General features: G+C 44.3%; 1 protein-coding gene across 3 annotated transcripts; it reads right to left on the bottom strand.

The window, feature by feature from the left end:
- Positions 1–20: 20 nt before the first annotated feature.
- INTS10 (integrator complex subunit 10) lies at positions 21–27,897 on the bottom strand. Of its 3 annotated transcripts, XM_081884003.1 has the most exons (18): positions 27,703–27,892; positions 25,371–25,438; positions 24,535–24,638; positions 23,921–24,060; positions 23,428–23,509; positions 21,329–21,469; positions 20,244–20,415; positions 19,621–19,790; positions 17,725–17,858; positions 16,239–16,392; positions 14,598–14,680; positions 13,799–13,951; positions 13,256–13,364; positions 9,546–9,625; positions 7,974–8,136; positions 7,081–7,174; positions 2,155–2,232; positions 21–418 (listed from the first exon to the last, which is right to left on the bottom strand). In XM_081884003.1, the coding sequence occupies exons 1-18, from the start codon at positions 27,829–27,831 to the stop codon at positions 262–264; spliced, it is 2,211 nt and encodes a 736-aa protein (XP_081740129.1). In that variant the 5' UTR covers positions 27,832–27,892; the 3' UTR covers positions 21–261. The 3 variants fall into 3 exon arrangements, 2 of the variants coding, with proteins under 2 accessions (XP_081740129.1, XP_081740130.1); XM_081884004.1 differs by lacking the exon at positions 2,155–2,232 and having other exon boundaries at positions 27,703–27,891; XR_014162171.1 differs by lacking the exon at positions 2,155–2,232 and having other exon boundaries at positions 398–418; positions 8,003–8,136; positions 27,703–27,897.
- Between the last annotated feature and the right edge of the window lie 7 nt (positions 27,898–27,904).

The raw sequence follows: 27,904 nt of genomic DNA, 5'->3' as shown, positions 1-27,904 counted from the left end.
AAACTTAACTTTCAAATGCATTTTTAAAAAAACCTTTTTATTTACAGTACACAGCTCAAAGGTTTCACTGAATGGTGCTTGAAGTTTTGGTGGTATGAACCGCCCATTGAGACTTTAGTTAACCATGCTCAACCAGCACTCCTTCAGCAAGCTGAGCTATGGATTTCAGGGGAATTCCAGTCCGACATCAAGGCAACCACATGGCTCTCTACTCTGCTTGTCTATTCTTAGCAAGATGTTCCAGTAGAAAGTTCATGGCACTCAGGTCAGCGTCTGAAGGAGCAAGATCTTCTCGTTGATGCAGAATCTGTGCAACACGGTCATCAGATTTTCCCCACAGCGCGACACTTGGCGCTCCATTGCCAGGCGGAAATCCTCCTTTACGCCTTTGGTTATTCCCCTGGTAACTGTGTGATGCCTGCAATTATAATACACAAAATAATTAAAGTGGCATGGAGCTACCATTTCCATTTCAATATTTTTGCATTCTGTGTGGGTTTTTGTGGAACCTAGCTTCCCAGCTTAGCCTTTCTAAGAACATTCATTAAGAGGAAAAAAACCCTTGTTCTCCAGGAATGCCATACTTTTATCACAAAATTATACAACAAATCTCCGCCTGATTTTTAAACCTCTGGGCAACACCCTAGCAAGGGAGAGTCAAGGATTTTTCATGTATAAAAGAACAACTGCTATGAATGGTATTTTCATGTTGGTGTGTCAAATAGTGAAAGAAGCAACACAAGCTGCTTTCTAGTGTAATTTCGCCCAAGGCAAGGTAAAAACAGATTAAGAAATGAGCATCATGCGACCGCAGAAAGTTGCAGATGTTAGCAACTAATCTGATCCCTGCCCGAAGACTAACTCAGAGAAATTTATTGGGTCTTGAAGCCCAGTAAGGCCAGAGAAATCAACAGTCCCATTATTATTGGTCATAACACTAAGCTTCTTTAACAAATAGTACTGCAGGTCTGAGAGCTGCAAAACTGCCCCATCAGCATATGAGGATAATAGAATTTGCTCCCCCTGCTGCTGCAACTGACCCACTAATTTTCAAGCAATTTGGGAGGGGAGGGGAAGATGTGCCTTCCAGGGCTCTTAAAACAAGCAAAAAGGGTTCAATCCATGGATTGGGAATCAGGATGTCAATAAGAGAAAGGACTGTTAGAGCCTAACAGTTACACATCTACTAAACACTGCTACAGCATTCCTTGTGCTAAGTAGGATATTGCAGAGCTGCAATGCCCGGTTGCAGAGACTTCTAAAATAAGAATGGGACACAGGCAGCAGGCAGGACTCGTATACCACCTAAACTTATATGTTATTGTGACAATCTTTACCCAAAATCCAATACACACTACCTCACAACAAGTGGATATAAGTGTGTGCACCCCCTGAAAAAGATGGCTTCATTAAGCAAATGCATCTAACTAGATTGAAAATAACTTTAACCCCTGCACACCTTGCAGCATAATCCTGACCATGTCTACTCAGAAGTAAGTCCTATTCAATGAGACTTGCTCCCCCAAAAACCTAGTACTTTAAACGGTATTATGCCCTGCTTTTTCAGTGCCTCCATCTTGCCCAAGCGACATTTTGAGAGGTGGGGACTAACTTCCTATTCCTGTGCAAACTGCAGACAGAAAACGGCCAACATATTTTTGCAGTGCTGAAGGATTATTAGCAGAAATGTGCATAGGATGGAATTTTTAACTGCTGATGGCCAAAAAAATCCAGATCTTAGACGCAAAGAAAACAGAAGCAAGCAAGTACAGGTGAGGGTAAAAGGCAAGAGAACCTAGCAGCATAATTAACATATTTAACAATGGGGGGGCTTCTTTACCCAAATTGGAGTATTTGAATAAAATAACAGACTGGGCTGTCCACAAAAATCTATCTGGGGCACCATTCTTGTTTGATTGTAGAGAGACCCATTTAAAAATAGAGTAACATACATGTGCCGGTAACTTATGGAAAAACAACAAAAATGTTAACAACTGTAAAAAGATGGCTTTCCAAGTGATGTAAGGCACAAATGGAGAACGAAAGCATGGATAAAAACTACTGAGTTAACAAAGGGCTGATAACCATGGGCAGTAAAACATATTGACAAAAAAGACAGCACACTATGAGCAGGGAATTTCCCCTGCGTGGTACCTGTCAGCAGTCTGCATGCTGGGCTGTAGTAAAGGCATGAATTCCTGCTGCAGTAACCCCAGCGGAGGGCTAGAAGTCCTTTAAAAAACAGCAAACAGCAGCATTCAAATACTCACACCAACTTCCCCTGTGCTACAAAATCAACGCTCCAGACACAGAAAAGAGGAAAGGGGCTGCAGACCAAGAGCCCAAACCCTCGTCCTGAAGGCACACAATGGATCTTTTGTTTGGGATTAGGAAAGCAAAATGAACAAAATCCAGTAGGCTTGGGGCTCCCAAATGCAGTATTGGAGAAGCCACTGCAAGTTAAAACAAACCCCAAACCAACGGCATAATATGAACTACGTAATATGTTGTATTTGCAAAGAATTGCGAACTGCGACAAAATAATTCCTGCATTATGTTCCTCAGCAGATGTAGAAACATTTTAGCCTGGAGTCCCAGCAAATACTTATTCACGTTAAAGTGAATAATGAAGTCCTGCTATCCCCTTCTTTGCAAAGCCTCCCAGGGAGGACCAGAGAAGCAGCAGTGGGTGTTTATTCCTTTCCTTTGGCAGTCTGTTCTCCACACACAGGTCTGCAACTGTGGGGAGGGGAAGACGTGGTAGTTTTTGGAGAAAATGGACTGGAACATAAATGGTTAAAGATTTTTCTGGCTAGGGGAGAAGCATCCTTACAACTGCATTGCAGCATTTACTTTGGCCATGGGTCCATACGCAACAAAGCAGCGATTGGTTTTGTTCTGCTATAAAGCCCCAGGGATCTCTTTTTGCAAACATATATTTAACTAGTGTACACTCTCTGGGCGCATTAACTGTAACAGGATGCCACTTAAGTTTTGCTGTTCGTTTTGGTTTTCACAACTGTTAAGGTACAGACGAGAGCTGCTCCCATATTTGGCCGGCTTCAGCCTTACTGAATCCTTTTCCAGCTTTAGTGTTAATGTTACAAAGCAAAAAGCTATAGTAACTTCAAGGAGATGCAAGTCAAGCAGATAAAAGATTCAGAGGTGCCTCAAACGGGGGGAAATTTGGCCCAAATGGTTGTGTTTGATGCATTTTAATCAAGAAGAAAATCTATTTCCCACAATCATTTAAACTAACCAAAGGGGAATTATCCAAAAGTCTCCAGAGAAGGGGCAACTAAGCTTTTTGTAAAGGCAGAGTGTCTCCCTGACAGGGGATGAGCTTGCAATTCTGGTGAGCCTCTTAAATCATCATCAGCAAACATGAATCAGAACCACAAGTTAGCCCGCTATCTTCATCTTTCAACATATAATTGGATTAAGTTGGTGGGACGTGCTTTGATAGACATTTCAGAATCTTTTCCATTCTGCTTCACTTCAGATGCGCTGCCAACCCCCAATAATCCATGGAAGATAAAAGAACAAAATCAGCTTTATTTCAACATAACTTTGACCTAAGGGGAATGCAGTTGCTACAGCCCTGCGGACAATCAGGAAATTAGACCCGCATGAAGTCCCCTTGTGGTCAGCAGACACACAAGGAATAACTTGTTTCAGCTGAAGGGACAGCTGGCAGAATTTTATGCCCCTTCTGGAGAGGGGAACTCTGGTTCTCAGAATATAGCAGCAGGGCCACTTCCTCAAATCCAAAACCCTGGCACACAAGCTTCAACTAAAGATCAGATTCAGCCCGATGTAACAGGCTGCAACTGAAAAGAGCAGAGGCAGAAGGAACTCAATGGAGTCAGAAACTGTCCTGTTCTAGGGCAACTACTCATGTGATCCAGAACATGAAACAGGGTGGGTTGGCCTGCTAACCAGAAGGGAATCCATAGTAATCCCAATTTTCTATTATCAGTCAACAAGGGATTTGAAAAGCCATGCTGCAACCTCAGGTCAGGACAACTATACAGTGGTACCTCTGGTTACGAACTTAATTGGTTCCAGAGGTCCGTTCTTAACCTGAAACTGTTCTTAACTAGAGGTGTGCTTTCGCTAATGGGGCCTCTTGCTGCTGCTGGCACACAATTTCCGTTCTCATGCTGGGGCAAAGTTCTGAACTCGAGGGAACTCTTCCAGGTTAGCGGAGTTTGTAACGTGAAGCGTTTGTAACTTGAGGTACCACTGTACCTTGGCTACACAGAACCTGCTAGAGGACCTTCCTACCAAAAGGCAGCATCAGAGGCAAAGGCCAATAAAGTAGAGGTAAAGGGACCCCTGACCATTAGGTCCAGTTGTAACCGACTCTGGGGTTGCGGTGCTCATCTCGCTTTATTGGTTGAGGGAGCCGGCGTACAGCTTCTGGGTCATGTGGCCAGCATGACTAAGCCGCTTCTGGTGAACCAGAGCAGCGCATGGAAACGCTGTTTACCTTCCCGCCAGAGTGCTACCTATTTATCTACTTGCACTTTGACGTGCTTTCAAACTGCTAGGTTGGCAGGAGCAGGGAGCTCACCCCGTCGCGGGGATTCGAACCACCTTCTGATCGGCAATCTCTAGGCTTTGTGGTTTAACCCACAGCGCCACCCATGTCGATATCTATCCAATAATGGCACATAAGAAAGTAGAAGTTGAAGCCCAGGTTGCTGTCTCCTCATTAGTTTCCAGAAGGGAAGGTGGGTAGTGTAGCTGTGCTAGGGACGGAGCAGGCTGCATTATTCACTGGCAGAGAAAGACTGATCTGCACCCATTCAGTTATCTCTCTAATACTTGATCTGGCAATTTTAACCCCCGGGATCTGGGTTTGAGACTGTCAAGAATGTCATGTGTACATCCTGAAGGCCTGCCATGACGTTTCCGTGACACATGTTTCTTCTTGGGATAGAAGAGATGGGGAGAAGTTGGTCAGAATTGACTCCTGACTCCGGTAAAAAAACCAGAGGGTGCAAGTCTTCTGTGTCTTGCTCCTGAGGACATCGTCTTCTAGCTTAACGAGATGGGACTGTGACAGGTCCCTTGCAGTAGGGTCATGGGGGAAAGGTGTGCTATCTATTACTGGCGCTCAGGGCATGGTTATCTAGTGGGCTGGAAGAAAGGCGAGGCTGCTCATAGCTCCTGCCCTGTCACCTCGACTGGGGCAGGGAAGTGGAATGGGAAGAAGGGTTGGAGCTGGGACTGAAAACACCTCTCCCTTCTGTGCACTGGGCACTTAATCTTGGCAAGAGAGGCTGCAACACCCATCCTTAAAGGGTAAAGGGACCCCTGACCATTACGTCCAGTCGTGGCCGACTCTGGGGTTGCGGCGCTCATCTCACTTTACTGGCCGAGGGAGCCGGCATACAGCTTCCGGGTCATGTGGTCAGCATGACTAAGCTGCTTCTGGCAAACCAGAGCAGCGCACAGAAATGCCGTTTACCTTAGTGGTACCTATTTATCTACTTGCACTTTGAAGTGCTTTCGAACTGCTAGGTGGGCAGGAGCAGGGACCAAGCAACGGGAGCTCACCCCGTCACGGGAATTCGAACCACCGACCTTCTGATCGGCAAGTCCTAGGCTCTGTGGTTTAACCCACAGCACTACCCGCGTCCCTGTATCTACCATACAAACTCATAATTCAGCATCCTGAGAATCTAAGCCACTTTTTAAAAAAAATAGTGAGCTTCTGCCAGATCCTCTCTCCATTATTTCTTCCCTCCTCCGTCTTGATCATTTATCCAAATCTCTCAGAGATATGAACACCTATGAGGACTGACGCCTTGTGAGATTGTTGTCATCAGCCGAAGCATGCTATTAAGCTGTCACCCTTTTTCGGAGATTGCCTTGGTTCTCGCTTGTCAGAGACTAGTGGACTCATTGCTACCCCAAGCTCCCCTCACCCTCATTCCCATGGGATGCTCCCTGTGTCCACCCTAGAGAACATTTTCCATGCTACCCTTTGACTGCCAATGTGCGGAGCCATTTCACGGCTGCCATGAATTCCTGAATATTTCTAGTCAAATGAATGGTCTCTTCCTCAAATTCACCCAGGCACGTGTCTGGTACTGACAAACATCAGCTGATGTACATTCAGGTATAGCAAAAAAAAAATCAAAAAATTGAGAGAAGCCACAATTGTGGCTGAAAGGAATATGAACAGGAGGCAAGGGAAAGAGACTGGACACAGGAAGATGTTTATCAGAGCTACCAGGGAACATGCCACTGGATTCGGTACCCCAAATATCATAGGACTCGCATAACCCACACCTGCCCAACTTGGGATACACTCTGAAACAGTCATCATACCCTTATAGAGCTAAAGAGGCAAAATAACTTTTCCCTCAAAGGAAAAGTTAAAAATGGATAAAAGCCATTCATTCAATAGCCTGAAACAATACAGCTGAGCTTATGGGGTTATTTTGTGAGCTGCTTTGTGCAATCTATGGAAAGGGAATGTAGCAGTTTCCACTTATCAAAACACTTGCGGGTTTCACTATGACAGAACTCTCATTTGAGATTCCTGGACTAACCAGCTGCTGACTTTGCAATATTTTAAAATTATTTGTTACCCATTCTTCATTGTTACAATCACGGAAGACTATATGCTTTTAGACAAAAGGTCTTGCGATTCTGCCCTCTGTATTAAATGGAGCAGTCTGCTTGACAATAATCTATGTGGCTATGACATACCATCTCCCTAGCATTGTGCCACAGTTGGAAACACTTTCCCCTCTAGGCCACTTAAGTTTTTACAGCCCTGCAGAGACTTAGCACTCACTGGCCAGGCTTCACACGGTCCCACTGCACTGAAGGGACTAGCTCACCCACAGCCGATTCCAATGCCAAAAATAAGTTTAAAATTCCCATTTCCCCATGATATTGTATGCATTTAGTTGCCTGCTTACCTGGAATTTTAAATGTACAACAGACACAGACCTATCAACTTAAGTTGGATGCTTTCCAGTACGTACACTGCTTTAACTAGCCACATCACATAAATTATATTCTCATCAACTCTAAAATTGGAAAAAATAGTCTTCTTACTTTATCAACATTCCCTGATTTGGCAACAATTCCAAGTGAATTTTTCCTCCTTCTTGTGTTCTTAAATAGGCAAATTCTTCCAGCATATCAATATCTGGAGCAATTGTTCAGGTCCAAAAAGGAAAGATTTGAACACAGAAAAAAAAATATTACGATGTGTTTTGCAAGTGATCTTCAAAATTCTGTTCCTTGTTATTGTCCTAGTAAATCACTTTTTGTTTCCCCTTTATTAACTGTATGCAAATAGAAGAAGAAGAGGAGTTTGGATTTGATATCCCGCTTTATCACTACCCGAAGGAGTCTCAAAGCGGCTAACATTCTCCTTTCCCTTCCTCCCCCACAACAAACACTCTGTGAGGTGAGTGGGGCTGAGAGACTTCAGAGAAGTGTGACTAGCCCAAGGTCACCCAGCAGCTGCATGTGGAGGAGCGGAGACGCGAACCCGGTTCCCCAGATTACGAGACTACCGCTCTTAACCACTACACCACACTGGCTTAAATAGATGGATTTAATTTATCTTTTGCTGTAACAAGCTAGTACAGTGTTGACTGCAGCACATTGACCAGTCTTGCAATAGGAAGGGAACTTTTTACACCTGAAAGTATCCAGCAGTTAACACATGCCACAGTTCCCATGAACAGGTTGTCCACAAACAGAAGTGTCTGGGTCCCTGTGCCATCCTAAATGTGTATCACCATTCTCCCGAGTCTCTCTCTTTCCTCCTGCTCCATCACCCCTTTCATTTCCCAGCTATTATAGAGCTTAAATTCCATTCCATTAGACCCCTGCCCCACATTTTCTAAGATCAGACCCCTCTTCTCTTGGGAAATTCTGAAACTGTTAGCTTCCTGAATGCTTAAGCTGGTCCCAGGGCATTTTTGGGAAAAGGATACTTGTAACATAGTTGAAAAAATTTTCATACTGGAAGTTTCCTTGCAGGCAGATTTTGTTAATTGCTTTCAAGAAGAGGTTTTCTCCCCTTGGCCACTCCTGCTGCAGCAGCACAATCACGTGACCCAATGCCATATCGTCTCTGTTGTCTGTGAAAGCTCTCAGCTGCAAGGGAGAAAACGCAGAGACACTTAAGAGCAGTTGCTTCCCATTTTGCATGTGAATCTCATTTCCTGAGATTCTGCCAGGCTACAGATTACGACATCCCTATCTACCCACAAAGGACTGGTCTAAGCAGCATGTCAAGGTAGACGGCTGGCAGAAAAGAAGCTACAAGTTCAAGGAACTGTTCCAAATCTCCAAAAATACTGGTTTGGCGTTTGGAATGAGGCTGAATCAGTCGCAAGCGGACTTTCGAGACTTGTGACACAACACCACCACTTAGCATTCAAAGTAATTCGTGTCACCTCAATAATTCATAGAATTGTAGATTCAGAAATTTCTTCCTGATGTTTAGTCAGAATCTCCTTTCTTGTAAACTGAAACTGTTGGTTTGATTCCTACTCTCTGGAACAGGAGAAAACAAGCTTGCTCCACCCACAATGTGACAGCCTTTTAGATATTTGAAGATTGTTATCAAATCTCCTCTCATCCAGGCTAGATAAAGGGACCCCTGACCTTTAGGTCCAGTCGTAGCCGACTCTGGGGTTGTGGTGCTCATCTCGCTTTATTGGCCAAGGGAGCCGGCGTACAGCTTCCGGGTCATGTGGCCAGCAGGACTAAGCCGCTTCTGGCGAACCAGAGAAGTGCACGGAAACGGCGTTTATCTTCCCACTGGAGTGGTACCTATTTATCTACTTGCACTTTGACGTGCTTTCGAACTGCTAGGTGGGCAGGAGCAGGGACCGAGCAACGGGAGCTCACCCCGTTGCAGGGATTCGAATCGCCGACCTTCTGATCGGCAAGTCCTAGGGTCTGTGGTTTAACCTACAGCGCCACCCGCGCCCCTCATCCAGGCTAAACATACCCAATTCCCTCAACTGTTCCTCATAAGTTTCCAGACCCTTGATCATCTTGTTCACCCTCCTCTGCACACATTACAACAGCATGTCAATATACTTTTTAAATTGTGCCCAGAACTGGGCACAACTGCAGCAACACTGTAAAGTAGACCACTAGTATTATCATGATATTTCAGATGGGGTACTGTGGTTTGCTGTGGGCACCTGGTTGGGTTCATGGAGGATACAAGCTTTGAACTGGGGACTCCCTTAAGTCACAGCAGAACCTCAGTCACTATGCTAGTTCATATAAAGCAGTAAAAAAAATAATCCTGTTTTTGAGGGAGGATTAATACAATAATTTGGAGCAAACATAGTCAGAAAGTTTATTGCCAAATCTTGTAAACTCTTTCAGTGGATATAGGTAACCATTACCCACTGATGGTAAAAATCTTCCCTTCCAATTCTATGATTCTGCTTAACAGAATAATAGAAATGACCAAGTCTATCCACTCCAGAAACCAAGTGGTAACAAGGCATATTTTCCTCACTACAAATGGAATAACAGCTTACCTTAAAACAAGCTAACAGTAACCGTAGGCAATAGGGCATAATTGCTTTACTGGTACATGGCCAGAGCTTCAACTCCGTAGCTAAAGACAAATGACAGATTGATAATTGTTACAAAGTCTGTAACTTTGCTAAGGATCAAGTCGCAACAGTTAGCCATTAAAAATAATTCCCAATTTGCCAATGCCACCTCTTCTTCCCAATTCAATAACATCTGTAACAAGAACAGAGATCCAAATCATCATAATTTAACTCAGTGACTTATTGATTGATTGATTGATTGATCGATTGATTGATTGATTGATTGACTGGAGGGGGGAGGGGGACGTCAGGGAGAAGTAGTACTTATGCTTTTTTGAAAAGGTGTATTTTTAGCAGTTCCCCTTCATGGATCACTGCCTTGCCGTGGCGAAGGGGCTTGAAGAACTCAGAGAAGCTATGAACTATGCCGAGCAGGGCACCCAAGATGAACAGGTCATAGTGGAGAGTTTTGACCAAACGTGATCCACCTGGAGGAGGAACCGGCAAGCCACTCCAGTATCCCTGCCAAGAAAACTCCATGGACAAAGACAACAGGCATATAAAAGTTATGACGCTGGAAGATGAGCCCCTCAGGTCGGAAGGCGTCCAACATGCTACTGGGGAAGAGCGGAGGGCAAGTACAAGTAGATCCAGAGCTGATGAAGCGGCTGGGCCAAAGCCGAAAGGACGCTCAGTTGCGGATATGCCTGGAAGCGAAAGGAAAGTCCAATGCTGTAAAGAAAAATATTGCATAGGAACCTGGAATGTAAGAACCATGAACCTGGGTAAGTTGGAGGTGGTCAAAAATGAGATGGCAAGAATAAATATTGACATCCTGGGCATCAGTGAACTAAAATGGACGGGAATGGGTGAATCCAGTTCGGATGACCATCATATCTACTACTGTGGGCAAGAAACCCGTAAAAGAAATGGAGTGGCCCTCATAGTCAACAAAAGAGTGGCGAAAGCTGTACTGGGATGCAATCTCAAAAATGATAGAATGATCTCGATACGAATCCAAGGCAGACCTTTTAACATCACAGTAATCCAAGTTTATGCACCAACTACTGGTGCTGAAGAAACTGAAATTGACCAATTCTATGAAGACTTACAACACCTTATAGAAGTGACACCAAAGAAGGATGTTCTTCTCATCATAGGGGATTGGAATGCTAAAGTAGGGAGTCAAGAGATAAAAGGAACAACTGGCAAGTTTGGCCTTGGAGATCAAAACGAAGCAGGGCAAAGGCTAATAGAGTTCTGTCAAGAGAACAAGCTGGTCATCACAAACACGCTTTTCCAACAACACAAGAGACGACTCTACACATGGACATCACCAGATGGGCAGCATCGAAATCAGATTGATTATATTCTCTGCAGCCAAAGATGGAGAAGCTCTATACAGTCAGCAAAAACAAGACCTGGAGCTGACTGTGGCTCAGATCATCAGCTTCTTATAGCAAAATTCAAGCTTAAACTGAAGAAAGTAGGAAAAACCACTGGGCCGGTAAGATACAATCAAAGTCAAATCCCTTATGAATACACAGTGGAAGTGAGGAACAGGTTTAAGGATTTAGATTTGGTGGACAGAGTGCCTGAAGAACTATGGATGGAGGCTCGTAACATTATACAGGAGGCAGCAACGAAAACCATCCCAATGAAAAGGAAATGCAAGAAAGCAAAGTGGCTGTCCAATGAGGCCTTACAAATAGCGGGGGAGAGAAGGCAAGCAAAATGTGAGGGAGATGGTGAAAGATACAGGAAATTGAATGCAGATTTCCAAAGAATTGCAAGGAGAGACAAGAAGACCTTCTTAAACGAGCAATGCAAAGAAATAGAGGAAAGCAATAGAATGGGAAGAACCAGAGATCTGTTCAAGAAAATTGGAGATATGAAAGGAACATTTCGTACAAAGATTTCCATAATAAAGGACAAAAGTGGAAAGGACCTAACAGAAGCAGAAGACATCAAGAAGAGGTGGCAAGAATACACAGAGGAATTATACCAGAAAGAAATGGATGTCCCGTATACCCCAGGTAGTGTGGTTGCTGACCTTGAGCCAGACATCCTGGAGAGTGAAGTCAAATGGGCCTTAGAAAGCACTGCAAATAACAAGGCCAGTGGAAGTGACGGTATTCCAGCTGAACTATTTAAAATTTTAAAAGATGATGCTGTTAAGGTGCTACACTCAATATGCCAGCAAGTTTGGAAAACTCAGCAGTGGCCAGAAGATTGGAGAAGATCAGTCTACATCCCAATCCCAAAGAAGGGCAGTGCCAAAGAATGCTCCAACTACCGCACAATTGCACTCATTTCACACGCTAGCAAGGTTATGCTTAAAATTCTACAAGGAAGGCTCAAGCAGTATGTGGACCGAGAACTCCCAGAAGTGCAAGCTGGATTTAGAAGAGGCAGAGGAACCAGAGACCAAATTGCAAACATGCGCTGGATTATGGAGAAAGCTAGAGAGTTCCAGAAAGACATCTACTTCTGCTTCATTGACTATGCAAAAGCCTTTGACTGTGTCGACCACGGCAAACTATGGCAAGTTCTTAAAGAAATGGGAGTGCCAGATCACCTCATCTGTCTCCTGAGAAATCTCTATGTGGGACAAGAAGCTACAGTTAGAACTGGATATGGAACAACTGATTGGTTCAAAATTGGGAAAGGAGTACGACAAGGCTGTATTTTGTCTCCCTGCTTATTTAACTTATATGCAGAATTCATCATGCGAAAGGCCGGGCTGGATGAATCCCTAGCCGGAATTAAGATTGCCGGAAGAAATATCAACAACCTCAGATATGCAGATGACACAACCTTGATGGCAGAAAGTGAGGAGGAAATAAAGAACCTTTTAATGAGGGTGAAAGAGGAGAGCGCAAAATATGGTCTGAAGCTCAACATCAAAAAAACGAAGATCATGGCCACTGGTCCCATCACCTCCTGGCAAATAGAAGGGGAAGAAATGGAGGTAGTGAGAGATTTTACTTTCTTGGGCTCAATGATCACTGCAGATGGTGACAGCAGCCACAAAATTAAAAGACGCCTGCTTCTTGGGAGAAGGGCAATGACAGGCCTAGACAGCATCTTGAGAAGTAGAGACATCACCTTGCCAACAAAGGTTCGTATAGTTAAAGCTATGGTTTTCCCAGTAGTGATGTATGGAAGTGAGAGCTGGACCATAAAGAAGGCTGATCGCCGAAGAATTGATGCTTTTGAATTATGGTGCTGGAGGAGACTCTTGAGAGTCCCATGGACTGCAAGAAGATCAAACCTCTCCATACTGAAGGAAATCAACCCTGAGTGCTCACTGGAAGGACAGATTGTGAAGCTGAGGCTCCAGTACTTTGGCCACCTCATGAGAAGAGAAGACTCCCTGGAGAAGACCCTGATGTTGGGAAAGATGGAGGGCACAAGGAGAAGGGGGCGACAGAGGACGAGATGGTTGGATAGTGTTTTCGAGGCTACCAGCATGAGTTTGATCAAACTGCGGGAGGCAGTAGAGGACAGAGGTGCCTGGCGTTCTCTGGTCCATGGGGTCACGAAGAGTCGGACACGACTAAACGACTAAACAACAAACAACATTTTTAGCAGTTACTACAGACTTTCTGAACAGACTTAGGGGCTAGAGCACTAGGATTTTTAATTCAGAGTTTTCTTGTCTGCTATTCATAGATAAGGTAATCCAGTACCTTTCCTGAGTTTGGACTTCACTGTAGGCTGCTCTTCCGGAAGCTTAACCCCTTCTTGTATGGGAAGCACCATGTAGCACATCAAGTCAAGTACCTTTTCACAGGTCAACTACAAGAAAAAAGAAGATCAACGATTTTAGAAGCGAACCCACACAAGCCAGCAAGCAGATAAGCCGCAATAATTAGACAGTTAAGATTGTCGCTATCTTGTTAAGGGGTCGATTCAGGCTGCTTGTAGAAGCAAATGGTCCTTCTTGATTTCTGCAAACAGAACTGGTGTGCAAAGCATAGCCCATCTTGAGCAGGAGGCTCCCCAGTTTTGCTTGCAACATCCAAGCAATGATATAGAAGTTATGGGGGTAGCACCATCCCTTTTCTGAGCCAATGGGAGGAAAGACTACAAGAGTTTTGGTTGGCATCACCAGCCCAGTTGAAAACCTTTCTGAGACCTGCACTCTGTCCCATAAATCCCACTCTTTGCAGCAGTTCAACAGCAAGAAAGGGAAGAGGCCAGCTAGATTAGGGAGGAGCACAGAGACTTACACGGTATTCTCCAAGGGCAAAGTGACAGGTTGCAAGCTGGATTAGGGATCGCTGGTTCTCTAGGGATCCTTGCCCCAGGATCTGCTGCGGAGAGTGAGATCCCTGCAGAGCCGATAAGTGATGCAAGCTGGCAATTGCTTTTTTATATTGACCCTTTCCAGAGGCAGAAACAAAAGACAGATCACTCTAATTTGACCATTTTCAGAAACCAGGGATCTCTAGGCAACAAAATACTATGCTTTCTATAAAGTTAAGTTTTAAAAACACCATGCTTTATATTAAGAATGGAGACAAGACGACAACTACTACTACTATTTACATGTGCACTCTCAGTAATTGTTACAGCAGCTTCTTAAGGAGGGTGAGCATTATTACACCCATTTTGCAGAAGAAGAGCTGAAGGCTGAGAGATCACAGCTTGCCTAAGAGCGCCTGGTGAATTCATGAAAGAGGTGAGATTCTCGATTCATGGCTCTTTGCTGCTAGTTACACCAGCACTATATTTACTGTATTTCAGCAACACTATCTGAGGGTTCAGAACACTTAAAGGACATTGCCTCAGCAATCCTCAGAGCAGCCCAAATTTTGATGGCTACTGATGACACCCAAGCAGGAACCCTGAAGTCCAAACCTTGTATGCTTGAGCACAAGTACACAGAGTTGAGCTTCATGTGCCCCCACTGACAGTCAGTTTGAGAGGCAATACGCAGCCATTTGTTTGGGCTGAGTTCCTACAGAAAAAGAATTATTGGCTAAGCATTACAGTAAAACGGAAGGAATCTGCACCTGCAGCTTTTACCTGATAGATGATCATATCTGTGAGGAAAATCCGCAGCCAGAGCCAAGTATCGGTCTTCCATGACACACAGATTCTTGTGAATTCTGCAAAATAAAAGGGATTCCAGGTAAATATATCAGGGCAACTGCTTGCTTTAGCTCTCTCTGCAAGCCTTCAGGTAAAGACAGCACAGACAGACACTGGCATGAACTTGGTAGTGAACACTCTTCAGACATTGTTCTTAGGCCTAGACCCAAACTGTACTGCTAGACAACCTGGTTCTTCTAGAATAGAGATGGGGGAATCTCTTGCAGCCCAAGGACTATATTCCCTTCTGGAAAGCCTTCAGGAGGGTGGAGGGAGGCTGGTTCAGATGTCAGTGGTGGGGGCCCAGGTCAGAGGCGAAAGAGGGTCAAGCAACGAACGAGTCAAATACACTTTTAAGCCAGTCAAAAACACTCAAGGAGGGTGCAAAGCAGGGTTGGGGAGAGTAGTTTGGGAGGGTGTGTGGTCTGGGGAGAGTTTCAAATGTCAAATAAAGGTCCAGGGGGCTGCAGCTGGTTCCTGGACCTGCTGTAGGAAGTTAAAATAATAGATGTGTATACTCGGTGTAAAGGTAAAGGGACCCCTGACCATTAGGTCCAGTCGTGACCGACTCTGGGGTTTGAACGCTCATCTCGCTTTATTGGCCGAGGGAGCCAGCATACAGCTTCCAGGTCATGTGGCCAGCATGATTAAGCCGCTTCCGGCGAACCAGAGCAGCGCATGGAAACGCCATTTACCTGCCCGCCGGAGCGGTACCTATTTATCTACTTGCACTTTGACGTGCTTTCGAACTGCTAGGTGGGCATGAGCAGGGACCAAGCAACGGGAGCTCACCCCGCCGTGGGGATTCGAACCGCCAACCTTCTGATCGGCAAGCCCTCGGCTTTGTGGTTTAACCCACAGCGCCACCCACGTCCCTATACTCGGGGAGAACCATATTAATAAAGGCTGGGAGCCCCTGCTCTAAAAAGAGGTCAACCACTCCCCATGTCAACAGTTCATTTGGGATCACCAGGCTGGCAAATGAAGAACCATTTGCTTCCACCAAGGCTTTCTGTGAGCAAAGACTCAAAAGACACTTGTCAGTTCCCTGTCAAAAGGCACAAGACCTGGATGGAACATGATGGAACTGTCAAGTTCCAGAAGCATATCTATATATCTATATCTATGTATAAAGGTAAAGGGACCCCTGACCATTAGGTCCAGTCGTGGATGACTCTGGGGTTTCGGCGCTCATCTCGCTTTATTGGCCGAGGGAGCTGGCATACAGCTTCCAGGTCATGTGGCCAGCATGACTAAGCCACTTCTGGCGAACCAGAGCAGCGCACGGAAACGCTGTTTACCTTCCCGCTGGAGCGGTACCTATTTATCTACTTGCACTTTGACGTGCTTTCGAACTGCTAGGTTGGCAGGAGAAGGGACCGAGCAACGGGAAGCTCACCCCGTCACGGGGATTAGAACCGCCGACCTTCTGATCAGCAAGTCCTAGGCTCTGTGGTTTAACTCACAGCGCCACCCATGTCCATATATATCTAGATCGTGTGTGTATATGTGTGTGTGTATTTCCCCATACATACCAAAGCAGCATAAAGCTTGTCAGTACACCATCATACGTACCTTTATCCAAAGATTCAAGAGAATGGAGAAGTTCCCAGCTCTCCCTAGCCAGCCTAAAGCTTTCTTGTACTTCAATGGCGTTTGGAAGGTCTGCTGCATTTACTGTAATGTGCCTGCTTCTCCCCTTCCCAGAAGGATCCTCGTCATCAGAGCTCTGGTCAAAAGCCAATGCAAAATAAACTGTTTAGACTAAGCTGGTAAGGTGACTTAATGTTATACCGTAATAGTACTATAAAAGAAGTAATTACAGCAATAAATGACATGCAATGTAAATAAGAACTTAAATGACTCAAAGATGACAAGGGCTGGTAGAGGGGAGCCAAATGGGTGCGGTACTTCATCCCTTTTTCTTTCTTACCCTTTACTCTCTTTGGTTTGGGCAGTTAAGTGTGTGTACTTTATTGTTTGTTTCTTCGTTTGTAAATATGCTTAAGTAAAACATTTTAAATAATTCAAAAAAATAAACTGAGCAATAGGCTAACATAAATGTTGTATTTGAGTTAACTCTGTAAAAAAACTGCCAGTCCATAGCGTATGTTCGTAGAACATTAGTTAGTCCCAGATTCCTGGTAGCAAACTTTTGAAAAAGTTGGCAATGCTTTTTTAAAAAAAGCCAAAATGACTTTGCAGGCAGGATAGTAAAAATACACTTATTTCCTGCCACTTCTAAAGTAACCTGTCAGGGAATTGCCATCGGAGAGTCAGGTGGTGGAAGGGCTCAAGGAGGTTAGGAGAGCCTCGGATGTGGAGGAAGGAACCACTAGGGGGAGAGGGAGAGTTCCTTCAGAAACACAATCGGAGGAAGGGCTCCAAGATGTTTCCAGTGAGAATAGCGGGGAGGGCTCAGGACCTCCGCTGGGGACGCCCACTCCGTGGAGGAAGCTGTCACGTAGAGAATCTAGAAGAAGAGTCTCTGTCAAAGAACTCTTATGTTGGAGTAAATTCCGGAAACGCCCACTGATGGATGCTGCCAGCGATTGAGGTAGCCACACGTCCATGGCTCCTCGGACTGGGAAAGTTTAGGATCTGATAGTAAAGCTTGGAGGCTTTAAACGCTTACGCACGAGCAGCCCCCTTTTCCCATTACATAACCCAATACACTTATTTAGGTATTCCAGAATCAAAAAGTGTTTGTTCCAAGTAAACTGTCAAAAGTGCTTAAATATTCACTCAAACCAACAATAACCTGCCTTAGCTTCTGTGTCATGTGAGCTCTGCAATATCACATATTGCATTCATTTACTGCTTAACTTCCCTGCACCCCAAAATTCATTATGTTATTATGTTTACATCCTTGTAATTTTGTTTTTGCACTTTTCCTGTTTGTATTGTTTGTTCGTTTTAGTCGATGCTTGTTTGTGTGATGTGTAAGTATTAAAAAAAAAAGATACATGCAAATTCCAAAAAGAATAATTGTGAACAAACCCACATCCTAAAACTCTATGCCAAATTACATCCCATTTATGCCAATAATGAAACACGTTACCATGGTTTTCTCTCTCCCTTCGGCAAGCTTCCTCTTTTTGTGCACATGTTTGCTCCGTTCAATGTCTGTATCGCCATAAACATTGGAAACATCCTCCACCAAAACCAGTGGAACTTGGTTTGGGGCATTTGGTCCTATGTTTAAAATGAAAACCACTTCAGCACAGTTGCAACTGAGAGACTGCCACTGGAATCTGCTTCTAGCTACCAGAATATTCACTTCAGCAGTATGGTGAAAGCATCTAGTTGTACTTTAAGCAACTTATTAAGCATATACTTCACAATACCACGCAAAAGTAAAATAATAATTTTATGGAGAAATCAACACCCATGCCAAATCCTCCTAAAAGTAATTAGGAGTAACAATTTATTTCTGAGCCAGCCATTTAAGGGCTAAATCTATCATCTATAAAATTGAGATAACAAAGGAGGTTCATCATCAATATATAAAGCCCACAAATATTATGCCAATTGTGGTACACTGAGCAAATCACAAACTCCTGCGGCTACTGTAGGAAGATCTAAAGCATGGGTAGGCAAACTAAGGCCCGGGGGCCGAATCCAGCCCAATCGCCTTCTCAATCTGGCTCGTGTTTTTAAATGAGTAGAATGTGCCCTTTTATTTAAAATGCATCCCTGGGTTATTTGTGGGGCATAGGAATTTTTTCATTTCCCCCCCTCAAAATACAGTCCGGCCCCCCACAAGGTCTGAGGGACAGTGGGCCGGCCCCCTGCTGAAAAGGTTTGCTGACCCCTGATCTAAAGGGACCCTCTTAACTAAAGCAAAGAGGAATGAGCTGTATGAGAGCCAGCGTGGTGTAGTGGTTAAGAGCGGTAGACTCGTAATCTGGGGAACCGGGTTCAAGTCTCCGCTCCTCCACATGCAGCTGCTGGGTGACCTTGGGCCAGTCACACTTCTCTGAAGTCTCTCAGCCCCACTCACCTCACAGAGTGTTTGTTGTGGGGGAGGAAGGGAAAGGAGAATGTTAGCCGCTTTGAGACTCCTTAAAGGGAGTGAAAGGCGGGATATCAAATCCAAACTCTTCTTCTCTTCACCAGGACTCCTCTCCCCCCAATCTGTTATGGTCCTGATAAAAATCTCTCCTAGGTAATGCTATTGGCCCCCAAATCAATTTCTATTGGCGCCTAGCACAGATGGATTCTAATGATGAGTTTAGTGTCACACTGAGTTTGGCCTTCAGACAGCTCACATCACATGCACACAGGGCTATTTGTTCTACGGTCTTCCTCATGTTTCCCTTCAAGTCTGCGCTTGCTCACCACCCAAAACAGCAACACTCCATTGCTAGGGGAATATTCTACTCTTCCCCACAGCCAGTGCATTCATTATGTGGCATTCATTATGTGGGATGCACATATGCATGGGCTCTTGTCAAGATGCTTGTTCATTTCTGACTTTTTCACTGAGGAGCCCCTGATATACAGTGGTACCTCGGGTTACATACGCTTCAGGTTACAGACTCCGCTAACCCAGAAATAGTTAAGAACTTTGCTTCAGGAGGAGAACAGAAATTGTGTGATGGCGGCGCAGCGGGAGGCCCCATTAGCTAAAGTGGAACCTCAGGTTAAGAACAGTTTCAGGTTAAGAACAGACCTTCAGAATGAATTAAATTCTTAACCAGAGGTACCACTGTATCTTCAAAGAATCCCAGGATTCTTGGTTTAAACGAAATAAAAACCTACAACCAAACAGGTTCATCTATGGGCTGGGCTAACCTATGGGCTTCCAGATGTTTTGGACTACAGATCCCATTATCCTTGACCATTGGCCATGTCAGTTGGGGGTCCAAATGGGAACCAAAGAGTCCAACATCATCTGGAGGGCTGCAGGTGAACCTACCCTTGCTCTTAACCAAGTACTTGACCATGAACTAACCTTGGAAGAGAGACGGTTGGATACTGCTGACATACAGGAATGCGTTCTTGAAGAAGACCAGCATTGTGGAATAGACCACTTGGGTCTTGTATTTTGCGTGAGATTCATTATCATAGTTACTGATGTATCTGCAGACATCTTTCATTTTGAGCAATGTGTCACCAAAGCTCCTGAAGAAGACGCAAGCATACAAAGTTAATAGGCTTTCTAATCCGGTAGTTTTAATATGCTATCTTTTTAATCTGTTCACTGAAGGAAAGTGTGCCTTCTCCCAGCTGCACCCTTCAACAAGCATCGTGGATGGTCAAGGGCCCTCTTGAACAAGATGGGACAGGACACTGGAAGAAATCACCCAAACTCGCACAGAGATCTGTCGTACTCGCACGTCCCAGTCCCTATTTTTCAGGACCCATGCTTTTTGGAGAGACTTTTCAGGTGACTGCAAGGAGAAAAGGAAACTTTCCATCTCTGAACTTATTATAGAATCCAAGCCATTCACCTTCAAGCCTGCAATCCTAGACACCCTTACATGCCATTAAGTGCTATTAAACGCAATGGGACTTGCTTCTGATGAAACATGCATAAGACTAATAATAATAATAATAATAATATTAACAACAAACCTTCTTGCCATGTCCATCTGCCATTCACACCTTACTCCCACTATGGACAGTATCTTGAACACCCTTTCCCAAGGATCCGTAATTTGAGAAGATTTCTCAGTTAAGCCCTCTATTACGTATTTCTGAGAGCTTCGTTTACTGGGGGACACAAGATCAGATGTATCCTGTGTACCTAGAAACCAACAGAAGCATCACCAAAAATCAGTCCAACAGTCTTAACATCCTGCAGTTCATGCCTCTTACACTGTTTATATGTACACACACACCCCCATACACAAACACACACATATATTATAGTCCAAACTTGAATAAAACGACAAATCTCAAAAACTGATCCTGGATCCTGCACAAGCTGCTCATACCTACCTTCAAAATCCTTCATGGACTAGTTCCCCTCTAATATTCTGACACATCCCATCTACCAACTTCAGCTGTCAGAAAGTCTTGGGCTCCATGAAAACAACTCTGTCCTTTCTGCCCCTTATGGAAGAAAGGCCCCTAAGAATGTTCTTCCTTTTTACTACCTCCATTTCCTTCCCTTCTACTGTCGTTTTCTAGACTATATAAACCCATTAGGGTAGTGATGTCTCGCCAATTTCCTTCTGAATGGATCTATATGGTCATCTGCTGCTGCACTGCTGGACTGCACAAAGTCTGATATTATCTGTTTGTGTGGGATTAGGTGACAAATACTTTTAAGGATGTTAGAAACTTTTTTATTGTTAGAATCATGGACTGTGGTTCTAACAAAGCAGGTGGCAGTTAAAATTTCCCATGGCATCTATTCAAAAGTAAAATTCTAAAATGCAAGCAAAATCTGACTCGAACAAATATTCTAGAAATGGAACCCATGGCATTTTTTATTTTTTTGGTCTTAAACCAAGCTACCTTCAAGTCAATTAGCTCAGCCTTCTTTAATATTTTGGGGAAGGTGTGGGGAGGAAATAAGAGACCTCTACAGCTAGACACAGATGAGCTCCGCAGCAATTCACAGTCCACCCCCCCCACTCCCTCACAAAACCCCACATACTGTTTTGACATCTCCATTCCTTAGTTTGCTAGTGCATTTGGCTCCAGTGTTTTACCTTGGTATTGATTTTCAGTCTGCGCAGATCTCGTCACATAATTAATATAAAACTCTGCTGCTTTATTCAGATACTTATATAACAGGTTGGCCGGAAGACGCACATCAGGGTTGTTAATTATTAGGGGGAGGACGTCACAGACTAAAAAGGACCCAAAAACAGTATTTTAGGATTTCCAGTTGTCCTGGCAATGCAATTTAACCAAGCAAAGTGAGTGACAAGCTGCTTTGAGACTCCTCTAAAACAAGGCCTTGCTAACAACAGGTTAAACGAATAGCTTATTAAATTAGGCAATGGATTTCAAAGATACATGTCATCTTCTAAAAGCAGGTATGGGGAACCTGTGGCCCTCCAAATGTCGCTGAACTTCACAACTTCCATCAATTTCAACCAGCATGGCCAGTGGTCAAGCATGATGGGGGCAGCAGTCCAGCAAATAAACATTTCTCCCTAGTTGTTTTTATTTTAGAGATGAAAACTATTACCAAACTCCACTGAAAACATTCAAAAAAGTCACTCCCCAAATAAATCAATGAAATACGCCCCCCCCCCAAATGGGAGGAGGCAACAGGTTCCCCATCCCTACACCAGAAGAAACTCTACTGAAGTACTTTGTATAAGGTTCTGCCATGCAATTAAACCTATTACATTATTAACACCTCTATGGAACCTAAGGGACACAGGTGGCGCTGTGGGTTAAACCACAGAGCCTAGGACTTGCCGATCAGAAGGTCGGCGGTTCGAATCCCCGCCACGGGGTGAGCTCCCGTTGCTCAGTCCCTGCTCCTGCCAACCCAGCAGTTCGAAAGCACGTCAAAGTGGAAGTAGATAAATAGATACCACTCCAGCAGGAAGGTAAACAGCATTTCTGTGAGCTGCTCTGGTTGGACCAGAAGCGGCTTAGTCCTGCTGGCCACATGACCTGGAAGCTGTACGCCGGCTCCCTTGGCCAATAAAGCGAGATGAACGCCGCAAACCCAGAGTCGGTCACAACTGGACCTAATGGTCAGGGGTCCCTTTACCTTTACGGAACCTAAATCAACAGTGGAGGTTTGACAGATTTGACAGGCCTGACTTTTGAGAGGAGAACCTCTCTTGGTGCATTTTCAAACTCTTGGTGCATTTTCAAACTCCAGGAAATCCCTTGCAATTACAATTTCCCCAAGAAATAATGTTCTTGCCAGTTTGTGGGGCAGCAAGGGACAGTTGCAGGCCTACTGTAGATTTGTCCCCTTTTATTGGATATTGGATCTCAGAGCCACAGTATGAACCAGAATACAACTTTTCTATTATACAGGTCACTCACAACATTTAACTTGTGAGCATTCAACTTTATGCACTTGGCAGGTGCCAAGAAAAAAATACTTTGGCAATCCCACCTGGCATTGCACCCAATGTGTTTGATTACTGTATTTTTCATTCTATAGGACGCACATTATCCCCTACAAAAATTAAGGGGAAATGTGTGCATCCTATAGAGCGAATGCAGGCTGCGCTGCTAAGCCCAAAGCCAGAAGAGGAAGACGAAGCACTGCGGAGGGCTCCGTCTTGCTGCTCTAACTTGGGGACGGCTGCGCGCAAAGCCTCTCCAGGGCAGTGGGGCGCTGCACTCCAAAGGCTTCAGGGATCTTTGAGGCTGGCTTTGGGGGAAAGCAGTGCTTCCCCCCACCACCAGCCCCACAAGCTCTGGTGAATGTACCTTGAACGCACCTTGTTTTAGAGGGGGAGAACAAGAATTTTTTTCCCCCTGTTCTCCCCCTCCTATGGTCCGGTGCATCCTATGGTCCGGTGCGTCCAATGGAGCGAAAAATACGGTATATGGGATTTTGGATGTATTGCACTATCCCCAGGACATAACCCCCTCATAAGTTTAGTCTCGCTTGCACATTTAATATTGCAAAAAGTGTAACGCAAGTCAGGTGGAGTCAGATAAACAGCAATAAAGCTCAAAGTTTTTTCCCCCCAACAAGGATAATCTCCCAAGGATTTATCCAGTTTTTTGTTCTGAATATACGTGGGTTATGATGAGCAAGACAGTAAAAATATCCGTTTATTAAAAATAGCGTCAAGTCCTGTCATTTAAGTACTATTTTACTTACCAAATAATTTTCTAAAACAATTGACAGGTGATTCTTGGTCTTCAATATTTTCTGCTTCTAATAATGTTTCCCCAAGGCCCACCTTTGCAAAGTTTAAATAAAATTTAAAATCTATTAGTTCAAGATTTTGTTCCCCAGAACCATATTGAACAATGAAAAGTAATTGCTTCCTGCCTCACCTCTTCCTGAACAATTTACTTCAGTACAAAGCTGAGAAACAGTGGGGGATTTTAAAACTCAAAATATTCATAAATCAACAAGTTTTGTATTTCTGAGTGTCTTAAATTAGCATTGGCAAAAGTTGTTCTTCTACACCCACTGACTGCTTTGCTATTCTGATTAATTTTAGCATGGATGTTGTAGCACAAAGATCACACAGTCCTCCAAAGAATGTCTTGCCACATTTTTTTTATTTCTACCAATCTGCAGTCAGGTATGAAAATGAGGAAGAACAAAAAAGTATTTGAAATACGAAGAAACACCACTCTCTTACCCCATGTTGAACCACAGTCTCAGGGAAACGTCGCAAAAGCAGAAGCAACATTTCTGCCCGTTCCAACGTATTAAAGCACTGCTCTGTGGCTTTCAGTAACATTTCACACTGAACTCGACCTGGAAGGGTTTCAAATAAACCTGTAGGAGGGAAGATAATAGTAGTAATAATAAAAATATAATTTTATTTATATCCCGCCCTCCCCAGGCAAAGCCGGGCTCAGAGCAGCTAACAACAGTAAAATGATACAACATTCTAAAATCAATTCATTATAAAATCAGTTCAAATCAGATTAACGGCAGCCATTGGGCTAGAGTTCTGTGAGGATTGCCAAAGGAGTGGGTCAGGCTGTGCCCTGGCCAAAGGCCTGGTGGAACAGCTCTGTCTTGCAGGCCCTGCAATGAAGCAAACAATCTGGGGTATGGCTAAGAAGAGAGAATTTAAAACAATAAAAAAGGTTTGAGTGGAAACTAGAAGCCAAGTAATTTGTTGGCTGGGAGAATTTGGAGAAAAGCTACTGGAGGAACGTTCCTCAAGAGCCTTCAGATACATTGCAGCACTGATCATCATCAAGTCAACTGTTTTGCAAAGGATTCAGTGGAAGAAAGGCATACCTCTTAAAAACTGAGTTTGCTTGTCCTGCGAATCGTTCCTTAAGGCTGCTGTAATGACACTAATCTCCCGCCACACCACTGGTTGGTCTGGGAAATTAACAAACCTGAAATAAAGAATGGAAAAAGTTTGGAATTATTTATATCTGTAATCCATCAAGAACAGAAATTTTACTAGGAAAGCCACGCTACTTAAAATGAAAATGTTTCTTGTTTCTTCTAGGAACTAAAGCAGGTTTCCTCTTTTCTGAATCTAACAATTGCCAGGTAAATGCTTCCAGGAAGACCAAAGACAAGGTAATATCCCTGCATAACTGTTTGCCCTCAAATGTGGTACACTAGCTTAGAAGCTAGAGGTTCTTTTTAGCTACTGTAGCTATAGACCTATGCGCTTCCGTGACTAGATCTAAACCTTTTTATACCTACCACCATCTATTGGGGCAGCAGATTCCATGTGAACAAGCATTCTTTTTTGTCCATCCTGATCAGTTTCACTGAGTGACCACAAGTTCCAGTATAGATTAAGAAAATCTATCTACTTCTGTCACACCATACATCATTTTATCAACCCCCAACTGAGGTTGTTTATTTTCTGCAACTTTTCCTATCATGCCTTATAACTGGCGTTTCTCAAACTTGGCTCCCCAGATGCTGTTGGACTACAATTCCCACCATCCCTAGCTAGCAGGACCAGTGGTCAGGGATTGATAGGAGTTGTAGTCCAACAACAGCTGGAGACTCAGGTTTGAGAAACACTGCAAGCAGTACAATTTTAAGTAGAGTGGTTTACAGACAATTTTTTCAGTCCTCGATTGGAAAAAAATTGGAAAGCATCTTACATGTCGTATAGCAATCTGCCTGCTGATGCTGTACGTTCTGCATTCCGTTCAATAGTGTACATCTCATACTGAAAAAACAAGGGCAGAAGATGAGCCATACAGAACACCTTCCGTCAAACTTCTCAATATCACATCTTTCTACCTTACCACAGTAAAAAATGAGGAGGGCAGAAACATCCGTACACTCTCTTTCACACACACATGCGTTTTTTAAAAGGCAGGCAGAGACACAGGCAGAAAAAACCCTTTTCCTATTTGTTTGGGATCTCCATTTAGAACTCTGAGAGGTATGAAAGCAAAGTGCCTGTGCATTTAATGTAGAGTAGAGAGTAATGTAGAGAGTAATTTAATGTAGAGATTGGAGAGTAAGGGTTGAAACGTAAGTTGATGGGAGTATTGCATCTAAATCTATCTTTACCAAAATGTGAAGTGTGTTTTGTTTGGAGCATGTTTACACCGCTGCCTGTTCTCAACATTGCAGTGTGATACTTTCAGGCAATTTAGAGCAATGGGCACTAGAACATATACAAATGAGTTCACTTGAGGTATCTGTATATCCTATTATAGTACTGTACTACTTCCTACACTTTTGCAGTGGGGTATATTTAATAAGGTTACCAGACGTTCCCAGATTTACAAATCAGTCCCCTGACAAAATCCATCTATTTAGTAGGAAGTTGAAAAGTGTCCCCAGATTCATTAAAAAAAAATCTGGTAACCTTAGTGTATTAGGATCAACGAAAACACAAGGAAGCAAACAAGCATTCCAATCCATCAAAAACCTTTACCTGATGAAAGCCTTAAAAGAAAGACAAACCTTTGGCTAGTTAAAACAATCTATGGCCTTTTAGAAGAGACTGGGGTGTTTCTAATGTATTTTTAATGTATTTTTAATCTTTGTTGGAAGCTGCCCAGAGTGGCTGGGGAAACCCAGCCAGATGGGCGGGGTACAAATAATAAATTATTATTATTAAATTATTATTCTAAATTATTATTATTAAATTATTATTCTATTAAATTATTTCCCAACCCATGGTTTTAAGGTATCTAAGTGGCGGGGGAGGGGGGAGGTTGCTTGGCTGTGAGCCACTCTGGGCTGCCCAGGGCAGAATAAAGCAGTGAACAAATTCAAATAATAATAATAATAATAATTTATTTGTTCCCCAGCCACTCTGGGTGGCTTCCACAAAGACCAAAAATACACTAAGGTGTTACACATTAAAAACTTCCCTGAACAGGGCTGCCTTAAGATGTCTTCTGAATGTCAGGTAGTTGTTTATCTCTTTGACATCTGATGGGAGGGTGTTCCACAGGGTGGGCGCCACTACCGAGAAGGCCCTCTGCCTGGTTCCCTGTAACTTTGCTTCTCACAATGAGGGAACCGCCAGAAGACCCTCGGCGCTGGACCTCAGTGTCCGGGCAGAATGATGGGGGTGGAGACACTCCTTCAGGTATACTGGGCCGAGGCCGTTTAGGGCTTTAAAGGTCTGCACCAACACTTTTAATTGTGCTCGGAAACGTACTGGAAGCCAATGTAGGTCTTTTAAGACAGGTGATATGTGGTCTTGGTGGCCGTTCCCAGTCACCAGTCTAGCTGCCGCATTCTGGATTAGTTGTAGTTTCCGAGTCACCTTCAAAGGTAGCCCCACGTAGAGCGCATTGCAGTAGTCCAAGCGGGAGATAACTAGAGCATGCACCACTCTGGCGAGACAGTCCGCAGGCAGATAGGGTCTCAGCCTACGTACCAGATGGAGCTGGTAAACAGCTGCCCTGGACACAGAATGGACCTGCGCCTCCATGGACAGCTGTGAGTCCAAAATGACTCCCAGGCTGCGCACCTGGTCCTTCAGGGGCACAGTTACCCCATTCAGGACCAGGTAGTCCTCCATACTTGCCCGCCTCCTGTCCCCCAGAGACAGTACTTCTGTCTTGTCAGGATTCAACCTCAATCCATTAGCCGCCATCCATCCTCCAACCGCCTCCAGGCACGATAACTGCTATTGGCTTCTGCTATTGAGGGTGGGCGCGCTTGCTACCCAACGACTCGTGTGGCAGAAGCCTGGATTTCCCCACCGCAGCTTTCCCATCTTTGAAGCTCTTTAAACAAGCAGGCAAAATAAAAAAAGTAGGGCAAAGAAGACATGGTAAGTCGGAAGCGCTGCCCCCAAATAGGTAAATGAATTGGGCGTGCTAAGCGTTTCTATCTCTATGGTGCTGAGCCCGCAGAACAGCAACGAAAAAAGGGAGGACGGGGCTTGCGGCGCGCAAAGCACTGTGGGAAAAAGGAGCCGTTAAGGGTAGGCCGCACGGAGCCTGGCGCGCCCTCACCGACCTGGATGTTGAAGTCGGCGGGGTAGAGGCTCCGCGCGGTGATAAGCCAGGCCTTGGCCGCCCACAGGTCCCCCTGGACCAGCTCCCGCGCCCGCTTCACCAGGAACTCGCAGTCGCCCTGCGCCGACATCTTGGCCGTTGCAGGGAGTCGCGCTCCCTCACGACCCGCACATGCGCAGACGAGCCTCGCGACGCCATCTTTC

The sequence above is a fragment of the Podarcis melisellensis genome (assembly GCF_964234715.1).
Source record: "Podarcis melisellensis genome assembly, chromosome: 13".
In the NCBI taxonomy this organism is placed as follows: Eukaryota; Metazoa; Chordata; class Lepidosauria; order Squamata; family Lacertidae; genus Podarcis; species Podarcis melisellensis.
Note: the sequence above shows the minus strand (reverse complement) of the source record. Positions and strands in the feature narration are given on the sequence as shown.

Coding starts and splice junctions, on each gene's coding strand:
- INTS10 (XM_081884003.1), bottom strand. CDS start 27,831: ATGTCGGCGCAGGGCGACTGCGAGTTCCTGGTGAAGCGGGCGCGGGAG. Junction 14,681..16,238: donor TCTTGAATCTTTGGATAAAG/GTACGTATGATG, acceptor TTTATTTTGCAG/AATTCACAAGAATCTGTGTG. Junction 7,175..7,973: donor TTTTTTCAACTATGTTACAA/GTATCCTTTTCC, acceptor CAATTGCTCCAG/ATATTGATATGCTGGAAGAA.